The 20318-nt window shown below is 48.8% G+C and overlaps 6 protein-coding genes across 6 annotated transcripts; 4 read left to right on the top strand and 2 right to left on the bottom strand.

Annotated features, from left to right (window-relative positions):
- Positions 1–480: 480 nt before the first annotated feature.
- On the bottom strand, positions 481–3342 carry FTJAE_6713 (bir1; the record flags this gene model as incomplete). Its single annotated transcript, XM_037353354.1, has 3 exons — positions 481–2683; positions 2738–3141; positions 3193–3342. The coding sequence occupies 3 exons, from the start codon at positions 3340–3342 to the stop codon at positions 481–483; spliced, it is 2757 nt and encodes a 918-aa protein (XP_037206256.1).
- A 707-nt stretch (positions 3343–4049) lies between these two features.
- Positions 4050–4567, bottom strand: FTJAE_6712 (uncharacterized protein; the record flags this gene model as incomplete). Its single annotated transcript, XM_037353353.1, has 2 exons — positions 4050–4417; positions 4474–4567. 2 exons carry the CDS (start codon positions 4565–4567, stop codon positions 4050–4052), a joined length of 462 nt encoding a protein of 153 aa, XP_037206255.1.
- A 2282-nt stretch (positions 4568–6849) lies between these two features.
- FTJAE_6711 (myosin regulatory light chain cdc4) lies at positions 6850–7408 on the top strand (the record flags this gene model as incomplete). The annotated part of the gene is made up of 3 exons (XM_037353352.1): positions 6850–7030; positions 7082–7321; positions 7380–7408. 3 exons carry the CDS (start codon positions 6850–6852, stop codon positions 7406–7408), a joined length of 450 nt encoding a protein of 149 aa, XP_037206254.1.
- Positions 7409–8262: 854 nt separating this feature from the next.
- On the top strand, positions 8263–10476 carry FTJAE_6710 (thimet oligopeptidase; the record flags this gene model as incomplete). Its single annotated transcript, XM_037353351.1, has 3 exons — positions 8263–8994; positions 9043–10148; positions 10200–10476. The coding sequence occupies 3 exons, from the start codon at positions 8263–8265 to the stop codon at positions 10474–10476; spliced, it is 2115 nt and encodes a 704-aa protein (XP_037206253.1).
- Positions 10477–14901: 4425 nt separating this feature from the next.
- On the top strand, positions 14902–16553 carry FTJAE_6709 (allantoate permease; the record flags this gene model as incomplete). Its single annotated transcript, XM_037353349.1, has 4 exons — positions 14902–15018; positions 15070–15114; positions 15165–15370; positions 15422–16553. 4 exons carry the CDS (start codon positions 14902–14904, stop codon positions 16551–16553), a joined length of 1500 nt encoding a protein of 499 aa, XP_037206252.1.
- Positions 16554–18637: 2084 nt separating this feature from the next.
- FTJAE_6708 (G coupled receptor like) lies at positions 18638–20208 on the top strand (the record flags this gene model as incomplete). The annotated part of the gene is made up of 4 exons (XM_037353348.1): positions 18638–18930; positions 18985–19186; positions 19244–19444; positions 19498–20208. 4 exons carry the CDS (start codon positions 18638–18640, stop codon positions 20206–20208), a joined length of 1407 nt encoding a protein of 468 aa, XP_037206251.1.
- Between the last annotated feature and the right edge of the window lie 110 nt (positions 20209–20318).

Raw genomic sequence — 20318 nt, 5'->3', positions numbered from 1 at the left:
TTAGCCTGGAATGCAAGGGGCACCGAACGTCTAGTGGCGGCTATCTACGCTGGTCAGCCTCTGAGGAGAAAAAGATAGCACGTCCTAGTTTCTTCGGCATAGCTTCTGTGTGGAATGCTGAAGCTCATAGTTGCGGCTGTAGTGTAGAGTCAATCTCGTAGAGGCTTTGACGTAGGGATCTGCAGATGGTTCCTGAAAGAACGGCGTCGATCTCTAGAAATGTGACCACATGAGAGGCTGAATTCAAACAATTGAATAGGAAACGAAGAGTCTTGTTCTTTGATTCATTAACAAAAATCCAGTATCTGAGAAAATTCATCATGTTCATCCCAACCAACGCCGTCATTCCTGACCTTGTTTGTCATGCACATTAACTAAGTTACATCAAAGAGCAATAGTCAGAGTCTGTGTCTGTGTCTGTATGTATCGTATCCAGCTTTTGCCTCCCATCCGTCATTCATCTGTCTAGAAAGTCATGTCTCATTCCACAAGCAGTCCTTCAAGCACGCGCATTGCTTTTGATCCTTCACTCTCAAATCGGTTAACAATCGACTCGCACTCATACTTCAGCTTCTTCTCGGCCTCTGAAGCATTGTAGTAGATCCACTCTTGCACTGTCATCTGCTTCTCGGGTGACGTCAAAGTCTGTCCCTGCTTAAGGTATCGTTCTACGCCATTCTCCTTGTCTGTGTTGACACGTGGTGTTCCGAAGACAGCGTCGAGATCCAGCTCTGTCCATGGTGCCGTGCTGCGGAGTCCCGCAATCACGTTGCGCCTGGATGGTGACGAGCGCGTTGGTGTAGAGTTCACTGGTGCAAGTGCTACTCTCTTAGGATTGGAACTCGTGGTAAGTCTGGAAGAGGGCGGTTGGTTCTCAGCGTCAGAGGATTGGGGTGATTGAGATGGCGAGATGGCTGCTTGTCGAGCCGAGGGTGCGGGAGAAATGATTCTCCCAGGAGTAGATGGCGGGTTCGCAAGGTGAGCCGCGCTTGCGGGTGGTGATGATGGCATAGGCTGTTGTGCGGGAGATGCCTGCGCCGATTCAAACGATACAACACGGGAAGAAGGTGGCCTCTCGTCCTTTTGTTCCTCGGACGCGTAGACTTCGACGTCCTCTTGCATGCGCTCTTCAACCGGTTGTGTGAAGGGCTGTGTGGATTCCTGGCTCGCCGCTGCTTCCATCGACTTCCGAGCTTCCAGTGACTTCTTTGAAGGACGTCCACGACCACGTTTAGGGGCCGCTTCACTCACTTGGCTCTCGTCAGGTCCAGCAGATGGACGAGATGCCAATGAAGCCTTGGAAGGACGTCCCCGGGGCCGTTTTGTGGGTTGCTCCTCAGGAGGCTCTGGAGTAGCTTCTTCTGGCGCTTCAACTAGTTCTAGATCATTGGCGGAAGCCCTCGAGGCGAGGGATGCCTTGGATGGTCGTCCACGCCCTCGGCTGCCTGTACTCAGGCGAGAATTATTAGACTTCTTGACAACAGTGTCAGTGCTAACAAGACTATCGTCGTGGGCTGTCTCATCGACCTGCGTCTCTGCTTCTGGTTGTGTGACCTCTTCCTCTGGCATTTCGTGTTCCTGTAGCTGTGCTTTCTCAGGCTCAACTTCATCTTCCTCAACAGGCTCAGGTGCCGCCTTGGCCTTCTTAGACTTGCTCTGCTTGGAAGCCTTTCTAGTTCCAGCCTTTCGACCCTTCTTGGGGATACGTAATTCTTGGTGTTCAGGCTCAGGCTCAGGCATCTGCTCAGGTTCGACTTCTGGCTCTGGTTGAGGTTCATGCTGAGGTGCTGACTCCTCATCAACCTCCATCTCAGCCTGTAAAGCTCGAAGTTCGTCATCAACATCGTCTTCATTCGGCTCCACTGGCTCAGGATTGAGCATGGCATAGTCTCGGGAATACTCGTGCTTCTCAGCCTTTGCTGCCTTCTCTCCCTTCTCTTTCTTGCTCTGACGTCTTTCAGAATCAGAGTCAGCAGTTATCTCCTCGTCTTCAGTAAGCTGTCTCTCAAGGTCTGCTTCGAGTTGGCGCTCAATCTCATCATCATCAGGGAATGTTCCAGGAGTTGCCTCGTAACCAGTCGTCACCACTTCCGAAGTCGCAGAGCCTGAGGATACGGTGCGAGAAGATTTAGCTGACGCCTTACGTGTCGTCTTCTTCTTGCCGCCCTTCTTAGAGACAGAGACTTCGGTAATATCAACCGACTCGTCGTGTTGCAATGTCGACTCATTTACAGAAGCGTTAGCGCCTTTCCGTGTGGCACGCTTCTTACCTGGTGGAGACATGGCCATGCTACTGGCGTCTTCCACTGCTGCACTGTCTCGCTTCTGCCCTCGAGCAGGCTTTGTTACTGGTACCTCTTCTTCCTCAATGGATGCCTCAACGTCCTCGACGGGTGCTTCCTTCTTGGCTTTTGTCTTTCGTCCTTTCGAAGTCGCTTTGCGAGCCTTCGTCTTCTTTCCGCCCTGTGTAGTCGAAGTTGTTGTCAAGACGCTATCCTCGATGGCAGCTGTAGACTCGTTGATCGAGGTCACCTCCGATGCGACTGTAGCGACTGATTGCGCAGACAACCGCGAGGCCTTGGATGCGCGTCCAGCCTTGCTTCGGCCAGACTTCTTAGTAGATTGCTTCTCTTCGAGAAGAATAAAGAACGGGCAGCCAGGTGATCGGTTATAATGCTCATCTCTGTAGACACCCGGTCAGTCCACGCGATATGGGAAACGGAGGAGCAATACTCACAGAGGCTTGTCGCCAGGCTCCCAGCCGTCGAGGGCCAGCTGGCAGTAGGTGCACGTAGCCATATCGTCCGAGTCTTCTGTCGGTGTGTACTTCCATCCTGCGTCGACCAGCTGCTTGGTTTTGCACTTCCATCCCTTCTTAGAATCATGGGGCCACCTTCCAGCAAATGTGGCCTTTCGAGCATCCTTCATGTATGGTTGATCAGGATCTTGTTGCGCATAATCTCCGACCTCGGCTTCAATCGCTGCGACAACCGCCCATCCACATTCGGGAGCATGCTTCAGGTGCTCGAGGAGAGGGTCGTCATTTGCTTCCCAGCCGTCGAGGCCCTTGTGGCATAGAAAACATGTGGCATTGTCGGGGTTTTCTGGTGTAGGGTTGAAGAAAAGTCCAGCGCGGGCGAGCTACAACATTGTCAGCGGATTATTATGGTGCAAATATCGTGGTCATCGTACGCTCGCGGGTGTGATGCTCTTGTGTGGCCAATTCAGAGCTTTTGTGCCCCTTCCGCTCGTTGTAGAACCTCGCTTTTTGGAGTTCTTGTGAAAGGAGGCCAAACGGCTCTCGTATGTGATGAATTGGTCTGTGACGTCGTCAAAAGACATGGTTGTTGTAGTGTTGCGCGTGAAAGCGCGGTCAGTCAAGGGTATTTAAAACAAGACGCGATGCTTCGATTGTGGGCAAACAAATTGGAGAGAGAGCTTGGTCTACGAAGTCAGCAGCTAGCAAGCGGTCGAAAACGTAGAAAAAGAGAAAATAGAATAGATAATCGCGCTCATGAGAGGATATGTTCAACTCGAAAACAAGGGCGCGCGCTGCGTCAACACAATAGAACTGAATGACGGTGAAAGACGGTTGTTGGTGGAAGGAATTGAATTAGAGGTGATCGTAGCGAGCGAGGATCTAGTCTACCTACCATCCAAGTCAAGCAACGCAAAGTGTCGGGGTGGGTCCTGGCGCGTTTGTTTACTTTGGTGGATCCCTGCCAGCAACTCAACCCCAGAGATCTAAACATCCATCCATGGGCTTTAGGGCCCTAGGTCACCAATAGAGGCCTGGGAAATACAGCACTTTGATACGGTGAGTATCAGGTGGAAATATTTCAATGTTGTTGGGGTTAGTTAGACGACTGTCTATTCCGAGATATTCCTAAGTGGACATATATCTATTATTATCAATTGGCCCAATGGCTACTCTGTACTCCATATACTCTGAGCATTACCATCAATCACATGAGAAGAAGCAAACCTCACAAGTAATTCGTAATAATCTGACTCGTCAATTATGACTTGACACCCTGTACATTGATCTATCACAGCTTGCCAGCAGCCTTCAGTCCTCGCTCACCATCAACCAAGATACACCATCCCTCATGGCCTCGGCCACCATCACCAGCAACAACAGCTTCAAACGTCCCAGGAGCATTGGCAAACTTGAGGACAGCATCATCAAAACTGCCAGGCTGCAGCCACACCGACGGAATGCCCTTCTCCTTTGCCTCCTGAAGCACCTTTAGGGTCGCTGCTGGTGGAGTAATGACTGACAGAGATGTCTGCGTAGGGTTTGAAAGAGCGGTCACACTGGGGACAGTAGGGTGGTCCTTGTTCAAAGCGTTGATGGTCTCTGAGCCCGGGTTGATGGGAGTTACTGGTAAGTCATGATGGAGATACCAGACAAAGACTACAAGTTCCTTGATTAGCGAGATACCATCACATACAATGAACAAGTAGCATTACCGCGGTGTCCGAACTTGGCAGGGTTGGAGCTGGCACCAGCCACGGCATAAGCGGATGATGCAAAGAATTTGCGAACAGTAGCCTCAGTCGCCATTTTCAAGATAATGTATGTTTGCTCAATGTTGAAGAAACAAGTGCTTGATGATGCTGTAAGTGAGTTTGTGCCGAGGATAAAAGGTCATTGCGGGGCTCTACTTAAGACGCAATACCGCACTCACACTCACACTTACAACTGATTGACCATTAAACTGGACATTATAAATCATTGCAGTGTTCGAATTCTATAGACGAATCACGAGGCACTTTCCATGTGAAACGCCATTGTCACTGGCTCAATTCCACATTCGGGCAAGTTCCCTCGTACAAGAAATGTATCTCCTAGGAGATATTGGATTGACTCCGCCGTTGGAAAGCTGTTTACTGCGTCACATGTAGCCTTGTAGGTATCGGCTGGGTCAGAGATTTGGCCCATCTATCAAGAGGGATTTTGATAAAACTTTGGGCTGAATATCTTTTGCCTTATTTTATGAACTCTAAGGTGGTGATTGGGTTCTTGTCAAACTAAGTCTCATGTTTTTGGGTGGATGGGCAGATGGAAATTATGTTACTTAAACACCAGCTCCAATTATTTAACATTTCAAAGACAGAACATACAATAACGCGAAATAAAGGATGTCGTCAGGAGTTAGAGTAGGCTAACTCAATCTACTAAAGACCTCATCGAGTTTACCCTTGTAGTAGAAGTGCGATTTTGGTCCGTTGCAAGTCCACGAGACTTCAATGTTCAGGGTAGCCAACAATGACCTTGAATCATAAAATACAACGGGACAGATCATGATCGGTAGTTAGCAAGCGAACAAGATCTACGATAAGCTTCATTATTAGCCAGGACTTCAGAATGATGCTAGCCAAAGCTGGGAAGACTCAGCCAAGAGATAATTTCCGGGATCGCGGGATGAAATGAAACCCCCATGATGGATTCAAAAAGAGATTAAGCGATTACAATGACGTCGTTTTGTAAATTTCAATGTCACATGAAAGGTAGCAGTAATCTCAGGGTCTGGGAAGCTTAGGGTATCTTATCAGAGTTGGCTTCAACTCATCATGGAAAAGATATGCATAAGTTAAGCAGACCTCAGTATATACACAGAGGATCGAGGCTATCCCGACATAGAGTCGCCAGAACGCATAGTCTATAGAGTTTTGATTCAGTGAATTGGCGCAGAAGGGCCACTCACAAACATGTGTCTTTCAAAACAAAAAGGCTCTGAGGTGTCAACCAAAGAGGTTTGTCCGCCCGCGTAGAAAGACGAGATGAAGCCTCGACGAATATAGGGAAATGGATCCAAGAATATGATAAATAATAGTAGTTTGGGGATTTGATCTACATTAGCTCGCATAATGTGAAACATGAAACCAAGTTATCGGATCATTGCAGAGTGTAGCCAAGTATCGGCAGCCTTAATTGACTACCTACTTAATACTAAGGAGTCTTTGTGAGGCTCTGCACCATTTGGAGGGATGAATTCCATCCAATGTCACGATAGCCTCACCAGGAAGAGCTTCTGCCAAGACATTGAAATCTAAGTGAGAACTGCGACTTCGGCAGTTGATTTTTATGTCGAGAGACCTCTTAGGCCGATTCTTGACATAACTTTGATTCATCCAAAAGGGGCCTTGCATTATTTACTCCGGTTTCAATAGTTTCACCGCCAAACGGCATTAGCAGATAAAGGACATAATTAAGCAGACAGCTTTGGTGGCTGGGCTAGTATAGGGATGGTCAGACCTTTTCTGGACCTACAGGCCTGGCTGACTTTGGCCCATAGGATGACCCCGTTGCCCCGTCAGTGTATGGGAAAAGAGCCCAGGGAGGCCAGAGCGTGGAAAGGAAATGCAAACGGGATGCAATCTTGGCCCTCTTTTCCTCTTTCTTCATCTTTCAACCTCTCAACACCATCTTCTGCTCTCGAAAGCCATCTCAAAGACATCTCTCGACCGTTGTAGCACTGTTTGTTGTGTCACCAAACCAAACCAAACCAACCAGCCACACACACACACCCACACCCACTAACGTCAACGTTGACCCCTCTAATAAAACAAACCAAAAATGGTGAGTGAGCTCAGTTGCCCCGGACACCCCTTTCTTCGCCCACGTAAACAATGCACCCCGCCCTCTGATTCGACAGTTTGGTCTGGTCGCCCGAAAAGTTGGAATTTGGTTTTGCTTCAGCTCGCCCGGCACAACAAGCCTTGGTTTTTCTACCTGCATCTCGCATACTTCTACAACTACCGAGCAGCAACACTTTCAATCGCATTCTTCAGAACGCATTTCCCACATACACTCGAGCCTCGAAATCAATCAAATAAGCAATCATGTCTTCTAACAAGTTTGATTCTCAGGCTTCTACCAACTACAAGGAGGCTTTCGCTCTGTTCGACAAGCGCGGAAACGGCCGTGTCACTGTTGACAGCCTCGGTGATCTGCTGCGCGCCTGCGGTCAGAACCCTACCCTCGCTGAGATCCAGGACCTCGAGAAGAATGTCGGTGGTGAATGTGAGTTTACTCCCTGCGATGCGATTTAAAAGCGCATAACTGACCTTGGAGATACAGTCGACTTTGAGACATTCCAGCGTGTTTTGAACCGCCCCGGCGGCTTCCGCGATCCCGGCGAGCCTGAGGAATACTGCCGCGGTTTCCAAGTGTTTGATAAGGATATGACGGGTTTCATCGGCGTCGGCCAGCTCAAGTACATTCTGACAAACCTGGGCGAGAAGATGACTGATGAGGAGGTCGATGAGCTCCTCAAGGCCGTTGACACCAGCTCAGGCCAGGTCAACTACACCGGTAAGCTCTACAGTACACGATATCCAATATGGCAGCCACTAATGCAATACAATTACAGACCTCGTGCGAACCATCCTCGCCAACTAGACAATGTACAGATATGGGCGGGTTAGGTTATGCATATGCGTTGACGGACCGGCGTTTGCTTGATTGATTGATTATGGATATGGACGGAAATCGGCTATGGGAACGCTGAAATGATGAATTATTGCTGCGCATTTGCGACGCACTAGCATGTTGGATTATCGTAGATACTTAGGGGGACAGGAGTCTAGTAATGAAGCTCTATGTGCCTTGACTTTGACGGTGTCTTTTGGTGAAGATCATGCAAGTCCTAAGCTCATGACGACAGGTAAACAACCCCAATTAACTCGCTTCTGTTTCCATAAACGGTTTCACATATCTATTAGACGATTATGGCCTCAATCCTAAATTATGCCATAATTATAGCACATGATAATCTCATTAGCCGCCCTGATCATGACACCGCATCCGATGGATTGCCCCGCGTTTTCCACCCATAAGCGGGTCCACGAAGGAGCTCTACCTTTAGCGGCACCTTCACTTAAGGTATCGCCCCATCTTGCTGCATCTTCAGTAACGCCTTCTCAACGCCCTTGACGCCTAGAAACGGATCAGTCGACTTAGTCTCAGAGCATAAGCCCCTCTTTCAACTGTAGGTTGCCTCAAATCATCCATTATCAAGCCAATCGGCTAACATCCCAAGAAATATCCCGAACCCGTCCATCATATTTATATCCAAGCTGGAAAAGCGTGGTTCCCGCAGACCCCTCCTCCTCCTACTCTCTCTCTTCATCCTTCTCGTCGCCGTCACTCTGGCTTCCTCACGAGCCTTCTCTCGTCTCGGCTCTTTAGTGAATCACTTCAGATTCGAAGCCCCACGAACTATTCTATCACGAAGACAGCTTGTTACTAGCACAATGGCTCCCGACAAGTATCGTAACCCTCCTCAGGCACCGCCTCTGTTCACCGCCACCCCCGAATCGATCGCTGCCGATACCAAGAAGCTTTGCGATGCTACCAAGAATGTGCTGGACTCTGTAACTGCCAATGTTACTGCCGACAAGGCCTCTTTTGCCAATGTGCTTGAGCCCATCCTCATTGACGAGAACTTGGCTGCCACGCAGAGACGCATTCTGACCTTCTACCACCATGTTTCCACCAACAAGGAGCTTCGTGATGCCTCTACTGAGGCCGAGAGTGCCTTCAATGACTTCGGCATAGAGTGTAACATGCGGGAGGATGTCTTCAACGCCGTCGATGCTGCCTACGCCAACCGAGCATCTCAGGATCTTACCAAGGAGCAGGCGCACGTCCTTGAGAAAGAGCGACAGAAGTACATTCGCAACGGCCTTCGCCTGCCCGCTGGTCCTAAGCGAGACCGCTTCAAAGAGGTCCAGAAGCGTCTGAGCGAGCTTGAGATAAAGGCTCAGAAAAACCTCAACGAAGAGAAGGGTGCCATCTGGTTCACCCCCGAGGAACTCAAGGGAGTTCCTTCTGACGACATTGACATTGATTCACTGGAGAAGGGCACTGGTGAAAATGAGGGCAAGGTCAAGCTGTCCTTCAAGTATAACCATTACTTCCCTCTCATCAAGTACGCTATCGATGCCGATACTCGCCGCAAGTACACCATTGCGGAATCCAACAAGGTGAGAGGAGTGACGAAACTCCAAAATCTCTGCTAATTGAACCTTTAGGCGAATGTCAATGTTCCTATCTTCCAAGAGATCATCACCCTCCGAGATGAGGCCGCTCGCCTTCTCGGTTACGACAACCATGCCGCTCTGCGCATCGAAGAAAAGATGGCCAAGACTCCTGCTGCTGTTCGCACTTTCCTAGACGATCTTCGAAACAGATTGGCCGAAGGTGGTGCGAAGGAGATCAACGCACTGAAGGAGTACAAGAAGAAAGACTACGAGGAGCGCGGCCTTTCATTTGACGACAGCTTCTACATGTGGGACACATCGTTCTACTCCAGAATACAAAAGGAGAAGGAGTATAGTGTTGACGAAGCCGCAATCTCGCAGTACTTCCCTGTTGAGTCGACATTTGCCGGTATGCTCAAGATTTTCGAGGAGATTTTCGGCTTCGTGTTTGTCGAGCTCAAGCCTGAGGAGCGAGCGAGGCTCAGCCCCACTGGCAAGGCGGAAGACATTGTGTGGCATGAGGATGTTCTGATCTACAGCGTGTGGGACGATGAGGCCTCGGGCTCAGGCTTCAATGGTTATCTGTACCTGGATCTTCACCCCCGAGACAACAAGTATGGCCACAACGCCAACTTCAACCTTGAGCCTGGTTATGTCACTGAGGATGGCAAGAAGCATTACCCCGTCACTGCCCTTGTTTGCAACTTCAGCAAGCCTACACCAAAGAAACCTTCTCTGCTCAAGCATCACGAGGTTGTGACCCTGTTCCACGAGCTGGGCCATGGCATTCACGACTTGGCTGGCCGCACCCGCTACAGCTACTTCCACGGAACTTCTACGGTGCTTGACTTTGTTGAAGCCCCATCTCAAATGTTGGAGAACTGGTGCTGGACACCTAGCGTTCTTAAATCGCTTTCCAAGCATTGGGAGACTCAGGAGCAAATTCCCGACGAGCTTATCGAGAAACTTGTCTCTACCAAGCGCCTCAACTCCGCTATAGGTGCACTGGGACAGCTCGTTATTGGACTCTTTGACATGACTGTGCACACGCCCGAGTCCCATGAGGCTGTCAAGAAGCTCAATGCTGGCCGAGTTTGGAACACCCTTAGGCATGAGATATCTGGCACCAAGGGCCCTGAGGATCTGGGCGAAGGACTGTAAGTACCTACTGGAGATGAACTTTTACTGTTAAACTAACTTGCATGTAGTGAATGGGGTAACAGGCATGCCGGTATTGGCCACTTCATCGGCGGGTACGATGCTGGTTACTACGGCTACCTCTACTCAGAGGTGTTCTCGCTCGACATGTTCCACTCGTTCTTCGCCAAGAACCCAATGGACGGCAAGGAAGGTCGCCGATATCGCCATACCGTTCTCGAGAGAGGTGGAAGTATTCCAGAGTTGGAATTCTTGAGGGAGTTCTTGGGCCGAGAGCCTAGTTCGGAAGCGTTCTATAAGGAGCTTGGACTCTCTTCATCCCCGTAGATGGCCTTGAAGAGAAGAAAGTCACGAATGAAGGAAAAAGCCGCGTAGACAATATTTTATCTTATCAAAGTCAGCGAAGCAGAAGAGAATAAACCATCAGCGATTGGTCAGATAAAAGAAATGATGCCGTGAAAGTATCGCAGCTCGGAATGTTTTTTGGATGACCCACGTGGAAGTGTTGCACGAGAATAGTACCAAGTTCTTGGTTTTCAGGGGATGCAGTGATATACGAGAACAGAATCTCGTATCTTGCGGCCACCCGCGCTGTAGATCTTGGTACCTTGGTGCTGTGCCTGGAGATTGGCCATGCAATGACCACACTATAAGGTTGTTACTGGACGGGCTGTAGATGCAAGGTTGGCTGCATGGATAGTGGTGTTGTACGGTATTAGTGTTGTGTAACTCAGCGTTTTCGCCAAGTCGAGGACTAATGATATGAAATTACAAATGCGATCCTCGTAAGAATGCAAGATGAGAACTCAGCTGCGTTTATCAAATGCAATCAGCCGTTACTGGGAAAGACTCTTGGAGTATATCGTGGCCTGCAGGCTGCCTTTCGGTCAGGATTTCGGAGTGTGATAGGAGCGCTTATTTAAGCTTAACATGTTAAAATCGATTTGAAAGAGCTGATTGGAAGCAAAGGGAGTGGCCTAATAAAGTACTATGTTAACCGTAAACATGGATAGAGGGAGAGGCATTCAAGATTAAGAAGCACAGACTCGAAATTGCTGGCTGGAAATACAGAACAAGAACAAACGCTTGCCGAGGACTGATGTCGAGAAATCCAATGCCAAGGAGTCGGTAAGAAAAATCTGACTGGAAGGATTGTGGTTACATTCAGTCAATAGTGTATCGAAATAATGGGCTGTTTTCTAGGATAAGGTACCGGAGTTTCGGACAACTTCCTCACCTTTGACCTGGCACCTTGTAAGTTGGATGGTGTCGTCTAGGTTTGCTCATCCGCGATACCTACTCATGGTATCTTGAGTCAAGGGCTTACAATGGCCTTTAACGGCCTAGTTCACTACATTGTGGCATCATCCCCAGGACCTTGAATAACAAGGAACACGTTGTCAAGAATCGTGGGGAAGTGAGATTCATAATGCGGAGGCATCACCGTCCCGAATTCACACTGAGATGCTCAGATCCTGGGGAATACCTGGTCTGTCATGAAGCCATTCTGGGGAAACATCATCAACGGGGAGATCCGGAGCCGCGTGGAGGTGAGAAAACGGCGCTTGATCTCCGCGTGGCTGGCTCCCGCGGCCGCCGCGATGGCTTCATCAACTCACTTTGCCTGGAGAAGGCATCCAGAATGTTCAACTACCGGGGACTAAGCCGGGCGCTACGGCGTTGAACGGGCTTTGGCCTCCGCGCCGCCGGTTCCCTTTCATCAGACCACTCCAAGGATCCCTGAGGGGAAGAGATTGAAGAGCCAGTAGGAATTGAGGATTTGAAAGGAGAGGCGGAGGAGAACAGAAGAGAATGGCGCGGTTTGTGTTATATTGTATCTTGAGAGTTTGAGTTTGAGTTTGAGTTTGAGTTTGAAGGGGATCTGCGGAGAAGCTGGAGATGGGTTTGAAGTTTTGGTATGGATGGCTTGAGTGGGGGAACGGGTAGTCTAAGTTGAAGATTGCGGGGAAGATGGGGTAATGCTGAGGGCGTTGTAAACGATGAGATGCTGTTATCATATCAAAATACAATTGATTATTATCTGATACTCGATACCTGATAATGCATTGTAGTTTATTGCTGCCTAGAATAAGTGGAAATATGATAGGTATTTGGACTATTTGACCGGTGAGCGATAGCCTACTGCTTGTCTCATTACCAAGCAGCCACTGATGTATATTCCGTCAACTATTATACTACTGCACCTTGCACATCTTCATTTCGACATGTACGTATCCGAGCTGAAATCTCTATTCACCGTCTTTACCTGCTCTCGCATGCTGTAATAACGGCATCCACGGCGTGGCTGAAGAATCAAAAGAGCACTACTGGACAGAGTCTCTTCCCTCGCTTCAGAGCACGTTCCAGAAATGAAGCGTCATATGCAGGTTCCCTAGCGCTAAACCGTCTCCAAAATGTTTTTAGCGGGCTGATGTTCCAGGCGATGTCACTCCCAAAAACGTGGCGGGGGCCGGCGGGAAGGCCGTAGCGTGCGGAGCAAACACCGGGACTGGACCGTGCTATACCGTGGGAGGGGAGACCAAAGGAGGGAACGAATAGCCTTTTGAAGGTTGGTTTGTATCACGAAACATATTTGAAAGCCTCTGATTCGTTGGCCTTACTCAAAAGTGTTTGATGCGATTTACTAGTTAGTTAGCATGAGAATACAGGCCTAGAATGAAGCCATGACCTCTCTTCCTTGTCCCTGGCTGAAGATCTTGGCTTAAGGAGTGATCATATCAGAGTATGTTGATTGGTTTATCCGTGAGAAGAGGGGAAACTCAAAGTGCCGTTGAGAATGGAGATACAAAGTCTTGGCTGTATTTAGAGCAGCGAATATAGGAGAGAAAACGGGGACTGATGAGGGGATACAAGGATAGTTTTGAAAGACGTGCTTCCAATAGTTGGACCTAATGCATAGTGACAAACAGCGGATCCGATGCAAGATAATAGGCAATGGCAATGTAGGGAGGGAGGGATACGGATAGGGATGTGAACAAACAGTTTAGTCGATCATCAGTGAGCCCCAGAATTAGAATCCGTGCTGACTCTGACTCTGAATCTGAATCTGAATCTCTTTAGGGACATGTTTGCGTCTGTGTCAAGAATGGGATGACATGACATGGCCCGTCCCCCGTCATCTCTGAACACAAGGTCTTTCATCTGGGGACACAGTAACATGACATTACATGACACTACACTACATGAGATGAGATGCCATGCACGATTCGATTTCAGCAGGCTTCGAAATAATGGTACATGTACACCGATCAATTCTATCTCAGAAACTTAGTCCTCGGAAGACACGGCGCTGATCACCAAGAAAGTTGGGGAAAATAAACTTCAACTACTTGGCATTGGAGATTCCCAATGATTGACAGTAACGAAACTACCTACACCAAAGAACCTGATGATCTACTGCCCTGTAAACCAATTAGTGATCATGTTCGCTAGTCTGACCCGACTCTCTCTATCCCTCTCTCACCTCTCACCTTTCCCTTCATCACCGCTCACACCTCGCACATGAGTTACATGGCCCAACACGCTCAGAGCGCCATCTCGCGTGGCCGCCCCTCGGAAACACAAGGAAAGAAAAAGACAAAAAACAGCGTCACGTTTGGCGTTACATGGCCCATCTGCCGGGCTCCATAATGATTTTCAACTAATTCAAGTCAAGTCATATCAAGTCAAGGACAATGGATGTATGTAAGTTGATGGAGACGTGCAAGTGCAAGGATTGTATTCCCTGCAAAAGGTGACCCCAAGCCCCCCGCAAGAGGGAAAAGAAAAGCAAGATTCTCAAGATTCTCATGCGGCGAGTATTTCTCTGCACCCCCTCCCCCCTCTGAGACATAAGAGATTTTCAATACCCTGTAGATGTGGAGGAGAGATACATCGAGAAGGATCAGATTCTGACATGTGGTTCGTCGGTTAGTATAGTCGGCTGCAGTAAACGGACGGACAAACGGAGGGGACGAGGGAATCCAAGGGTTGATGTTATGGTTGCCTACTACTCCAATTCCTTCCTCTCCGCACTAACGAGACTATCATCCCTCCATCGTTGGCTCAAGACGAGAAACGTGGGCGCCCAACTTCTCCACACGCCGAGTTAGGGGTCTAACTAGTACGTTGAGAAGTGAGGCTTTCCTAGGATATACCTAGACTCAAGCCTGGGGGAGGTTAGAATAATTGACTATTAAAAGGGCCACTTTCCCCAGGTTTTCCGTAAGAGATATCCTACCTGACAAGACAAGCATCTACAACGATCATCAAGAACAGAAACAGAGTCAGAATTGGAAACTTGCTTCTTCTTTTGCTTGTTTCGTTTCTCCCGTTTCCATCTCGCCTCGTTGATACTACCCACGCAAATAAGAGGGTTTCCTTCCTTCCCCCTTGTTGCACCTGCACCGTCACTCCCGCGTTTGGGGTTCGGGCATTGCCTTCCATACTTGACTTGACTTGATTTGGCCCTACAGCTCCTTCTGTCTTGTCTCTCATATTGACGAGGCTCTGTTGCTCAGATACCACCTTGCTCCTCTTTTGAGCCTCCCATTCTTAGGTTCCTTCCTCCCCTTCTGTCTCGGCTGGTTGCTTCTCTGCATCCTTTGTCCTCCATCAGTTCCTTCCCACCACGTTTTTTTAGAAGCCGGCCCTACTTCTACCCATCACCTTCTCGTGTGATCCTACGATAGATTACCTTACCTACGACCCTTGTCTATCAGATCCTTCGATTGTGTTTTGGATTCCTTCATCATGAGCGACTACGATCGAAAGGAAACTTTGGAGGAGAAGGCCTCTACCTCGGAGGTTGATCTTGCTGGCGTTAATGACCCTTATGCTGGACTTACTGAGGAAGAGGCGAGAGAAGCTGTAAGTGGCATTGAAACAAATGTTTGATGATCTGCACTAACAAGGTTTCAGGAGAAGAAGTTGCTTCGAAAGATTGATATGAAACTCGTTCCTTGGGTATGACAACTCTGCACTATATAAAATATAACCTACTAACCACAATCCAGCTCTGTCTACTTTACCTCATCTGCTTCCTCGACCGAACCAATATCGGAAATGCAAAGATCGCTGGTTTAATGGATGACATACATATGGACAGTCATCATTTTAACCTGACTTTGACCATTTTCTACATCTCATACGCTGTCTTTGAGCCTCTTGCCAATGTCCTTCTCAAGTGGTCCAAGCCATCCATCTTCATTCCTGCAATCATGTGAGTTCAAACCCTCAGTAAAACACTAGAACACAACTAATTCGTATTCAGGGTTCTCTTGGGTGCTTCAATGCTGGGAATGGGCTTCGTCAAGACCTGGGACGGCCTCATGGCTGCTCGATGGTTCCTTGGTGTCACAGAAGCCGGCCTCTTCCCCGGAATTAACTACTACCTTTCCTGCTGGTATAAGCGATCCGAATTCGGTGCTCGTGCCGCGTGGTTCTTCTCAGCTGCAGCACTTGCCGGTTCTTTCGGTGGTCTCTTGGCTGCTGCTATCCAGAAAATGGATGGTGTCGCCGGTATTGCCGGCTGGGCATGGATTTTCATCCTTGAAGGTCTCATGACCATCATTGTTGGCATTATCTCGTTCTGGATGGTCCACGATTTCCCTACCGATGCCAAGTTTATCACCGAAGAGGAACGAGCTCGTGTCATCTATCGACTCACCGCCGACAAGCAATCTTCTGCCCAGGACGAACAATTCAAGATGAAGTACTTCTGGCAGTCCATCACTGACTGGAAGACCTACTGCGGGATGCTCATCTACATGGGACCCCTGATGCCCCTGTACTCTTTCAGCGTTTTCCTGCCTACCATCATCCAGAACATGGCCTTCACCGACAAGAAGGCCGTTGTCAAGAACCAGCTTCTCAGCGTACCACCCTACGCTTTGGCCGCAGTTGTTACTATTTGCGTTGGTATGTACTCCGACAGACTCAACAAGCGAGGTATCTTCAACCTGTGCGCTGCCCCTGTCGGTATGGCTGGCTTCATCATGCTTATCGCCTCTACCAACCCTGCTGTTCAGTACACTGGGTGCTTCCTGGGTGCCCTGGGTATCTACCCTGTCATTCCAATCACAATCAGTTGGGTCGCCAACAATGTTGAGGGTGTTTACAAGCGAGGCATCACTCTTGGGTTTGTCATAGGATGGGGCAACCTCAACGGTGTTGTGAGCAGCAACGTCTTCATCAACGGTCCACGATTCTACCCAGGACACGGAACTGTTCTTGCCTACATGTTTGGTGGTATCTTTTGTGGAAGTCTGTTGATGTATGTTTTGCTCTCGCGTGAGAACAAGGCGCGGTTGGCTGGTGAGCGGGATCACCTTGTGGAGGGCAAGTCTGAGGCGGAGATCCATGAGATGGGAGATAAGCGACCCGATTTCCTTTACACACTGTAATGATTTTTACGATACGTCAGAAATAGGAGGATTGTTAGTAGTGGATGGTATTATACAGGGTTTATAGTTTTTGAGCTCTTTTGTTAGCTAGATTGTAAAGTGGCGCTGAGCTCAATCGATCCATTAACTTATTAACTTGGCTGACTTGTCTCTCTTTCTCTTCAATTTTGTGACGGCTGTGTGCATAATTCTCTCATGCGAGAGTTGCAGATGAGAAACTGTGATGTGGGTTTGTCCTTGAGATAGCCAATTGAATGAGTTTTGTATGTTCTAGAAAAGTAGGTGAGCATAGCATTCCAGAGCCTGATTTGAGATTCAGCCAGCCAGAGAAAAGAAGCAAGCAAGCACACAAACAAACAGGGCAGATATGCAGATCGATCTGCTGACCTATACCAAGTCGGCCCCGGCACCTGAAATAGAATAGCCTATGCGATGCAGACATAGATATTGCCTAGACATACATTGGATGTGCCAAGGAGAGGAGAGTAATTGGATCAAGGCTATTGTTTGTCGCAGCAGCCACCCGCCACGTTTCATAATTAGCTCAGCTCCAAACGATAGAGATCCGAGCCTCGTCAGCGGGTAAAGGGCTGATCGAGCTCGAGTCTGCGCCGAGAAAGGTGTTGGTGATGTCACACTCTGATTCAGCCCACGGGAGCTTACAGCTCTAGCCTTGAAATTGAAGCCCATGTTTCTCTTTTCCCTCTCTCACCGCAATTGAATGGGACTGAAGCTCGGTTAAAAATCAATGTTAGCTCAGATGCGGAGTAGGACTCTTCATTTCGATTTAGTTAGGAGAAGCTAGGTCTCTCCGAGTCCGGGGAGGCTGAGAGTTGGGACCATGCCATCTCATCTACATACCTCCATATTTGTAGATCGAGACTAACGAAACGCACAGGCGATGCCAAGACTAAGCCTCAGATCGCGGGGTGGAAGATGCAACGTCGAGACTCGTTCGAGGGGCGCCTTTGTTTGTGTGTTTGGATCGTAGAGAGGACCAACACTGCATAGAAGGAGTCGAGTATTCGCCCTATTGAATCACCGCTTTTAGTATGGACTGACCGTTTTTGTTGAAACTTGAGACTATCAAAGGGGCATGGGACAGATCTGGGGATGAGAATCTGGGGGAAATGGGTGTTGGTGGATAGTGTAATGTTAGTGTTGGCCGATGTGAGCGTGACAGTGACTGACAGTGATTAACAGCTGGTGACGTTTTTATTATCAAGATATGGGTTATCTCGAGTTAAGTTGTGTCTTCTAAAGAGAGAGAGAGAGAGAGAGAGAGAGAGAGAGAGAGAGGGTGCTTTGGCCATCAGTGTCAGTGTCAGTGTCACTGACACTGCAAAGCCTTAGGCACTTTAGCCAACATTATAATTCAAGCGTTGGTGGGAATTCAAAAGAGACAACACAACACACATTTACTCACTCTCTGATATTTCTTTCTTCTGGAGGGCGACAACTCGAAAGGATTGGCAGATGAGAAAAAGGCAAGTCGCAGAGCCAAGAAAGAGAATGTGTATATGGCATGTTTGGTCAAACTAACACGTTCTAACAAGCAGGCTGGCTATTGTAGTCTGCATCTGTCTCTCTCTCTCTCTCTGCCAAGTGTTCGCTTGTCGAGAAATCACAATCATCCTCTCACCGTACAAAAACATAAAGAGGCAAAAGATCCCTCGTCTAACGGCAACGGCAGACGCGGGTGCTTGCATCGCGTTAATGTAACACGACGCTTCGACCTTGGCCCTCTTTGGACGACTCTCTCAAACCATTGATTGTTATCCCTCTTCTGTTCTCTTCTCTTTTCCCTCTCACACTCTCTTGTGCTATCGTCCATTTCTCTTCTCGTCTTGTACATTTAAACAACAAGTTACGCAAAAAAGGGCATCACTTGACACTCCTTCACCTCACCTCACTTCACTACACTCCTCCTCTTCTCCCTCTCCCTCTCTTCTCTTCCGCTCTCCTTATCCTCAACCCTTTACCTTTTATTTGCTTCATACCAATCATTTCTTTTGCTTCTTGCACTCGCTCCCCCACTCCCTTACTCGGGGACTCGGGAAACGAGAAAACACCACCTATAAAAAATGAGTCACCAGTTCTTCACGAAGAGAGGCATGCCTGTTGAACTCGAACCGACTCAGAGGACGACACTGGTGCTGTTTGAGCGCATAGGAGGCTCTGTCAGCTTGGTCGCTGTCCTCTGTATCTTCGTCGCGTATGCGCTTGTACCCAAAGTTCGAAATGTTCAAAACACCTTCATCGTGTTTGCGAGTGTCGCCAATGTTGGTGCCAGTGTTGCGAGTATCATCGCCTTGGATGGCTTGGAACTAGGCGTCGCTTCACCTCTTTGTCAGGCACAGAGTTTCATGTTTCATATGTGAGTTGCCTCTCATAATCTCATTCTCATTCTGTTATCACTGACCTCATATAGGTTCATGCAGTCTGATCCTTGGTGGTCTCTGGCCATGGCATTCAACGTCTTCCTCGTCTTCTTCTTCCGCGCCAAACCCGACTCATTCCGAAGATGGTGGTGGATATATTGTCTCATTTGTTACGGTGGCCCTTTTGCTATTGCCATGGCGTTGCTTGTGGTTAGAACCCCCAACCGCGGCCTTGTGTTTGGTGAGGCCACTGTAAGTCTGCCCTCGGTATCAGAACAAAGGGGGCATTGTTTGTTGACTCGATGACAGATCTGGTGCTGGGTTAACCAGGATTGGGAAGGCATCCGTATATATACCTACTATATGCTCGTCTGGGTCTGCATCGCTGGTTCGATCATCTTCTACTTCATGGTTGGATATCATGTCTTCCATACTCGGAACCAACTCAGGAGTTTGACTGCTTCAAGGAGCAGAGAGCCAGCTCCTGTTGAGCCACCCCAGCCCCAAGCTGTAAGTCTGCCTGACATTAACATAACATAAACTATCTAGCTAACACTTGGCAGCAACGTCAAGTAGAGTTCCTTTCGGTTCCTCAAGACTGTTTCTACGGCACTATCGTCACCGAAGTCCAGGTCGTTCACTCAACACCCTCAGCGAACCATCTCCCCAGTGAACCCAAGCCTGCTTACACTGCTGGTCCATCGTCACCTCAAGTCTCCTTTGACGAGAACCCACAGGTCGTGCAGGGATCTCATAGTCACTACTTTTCGACCTCTATATCTCCTGGTATTGACAGCAGAGAGCGAGAGCGAACTAGCATATCCCCTCTCCGTCGCATAGCATCAGCGACAAACCGAACCGTCAACAAATTCGTCATCGACGATCCCATCAAGCGGGCGTACTTGCGCACGAGCTTCCTTTTCGCCCTTAGTGTGTTGGTGACTTGGATCCCGAGCAGTCTGAACCGCATCCACAGCTGGCTCGTCGGTACCTCTCCCTACGAGTACCACGTCGCCACGGCCGCTGTCCTTCCCCTCCAAGGACTCTGGAACGCGGTTATCTTCTTTGTGACGAGTGGGAAACCTCTTCGAGAGTGGTACAGAAACCTACGCCACCCTCAGGCCCTGGATAGAGAGATGATCGAGACGCGAGTTGAGCATGATGAGCATGTTGGTAGAAGCGGCGATAGTTTCCTGGACGACACAGACTCCGGTAGTGACGTTGAGCTGCGAAGAATGGGAGAGGCGCCGGGCAAGAGATCGGCGAGTCTTTGAAGGGGGATATTTTTAGAAGGGACCCTTTTCTTATGTGTGGTCTATATGTACGATGATAAGATTTATGGCTTGTGATGAGTGGCGATGTGTGTGTCGCAATCTAGGTAGAC

This window comes from Fusarium tjaetaba (assembly GCF_013396195.1).
Source record: "Fusarium tjaetaba strain NRRL 66243 chromosome Unknown NRRL66243_c0000130, whole genome shotgun sequence".
Lineage (NCBI taxonomy): Eukaryota > Fungi > Ascomycota > Sordariomycetes > Hypocreales > Nectriaceae > Fusarium > Fusarium tjaetaba.
This window is presented reverse-complemented; position numbering and strand designations above follow the sequence as displayed.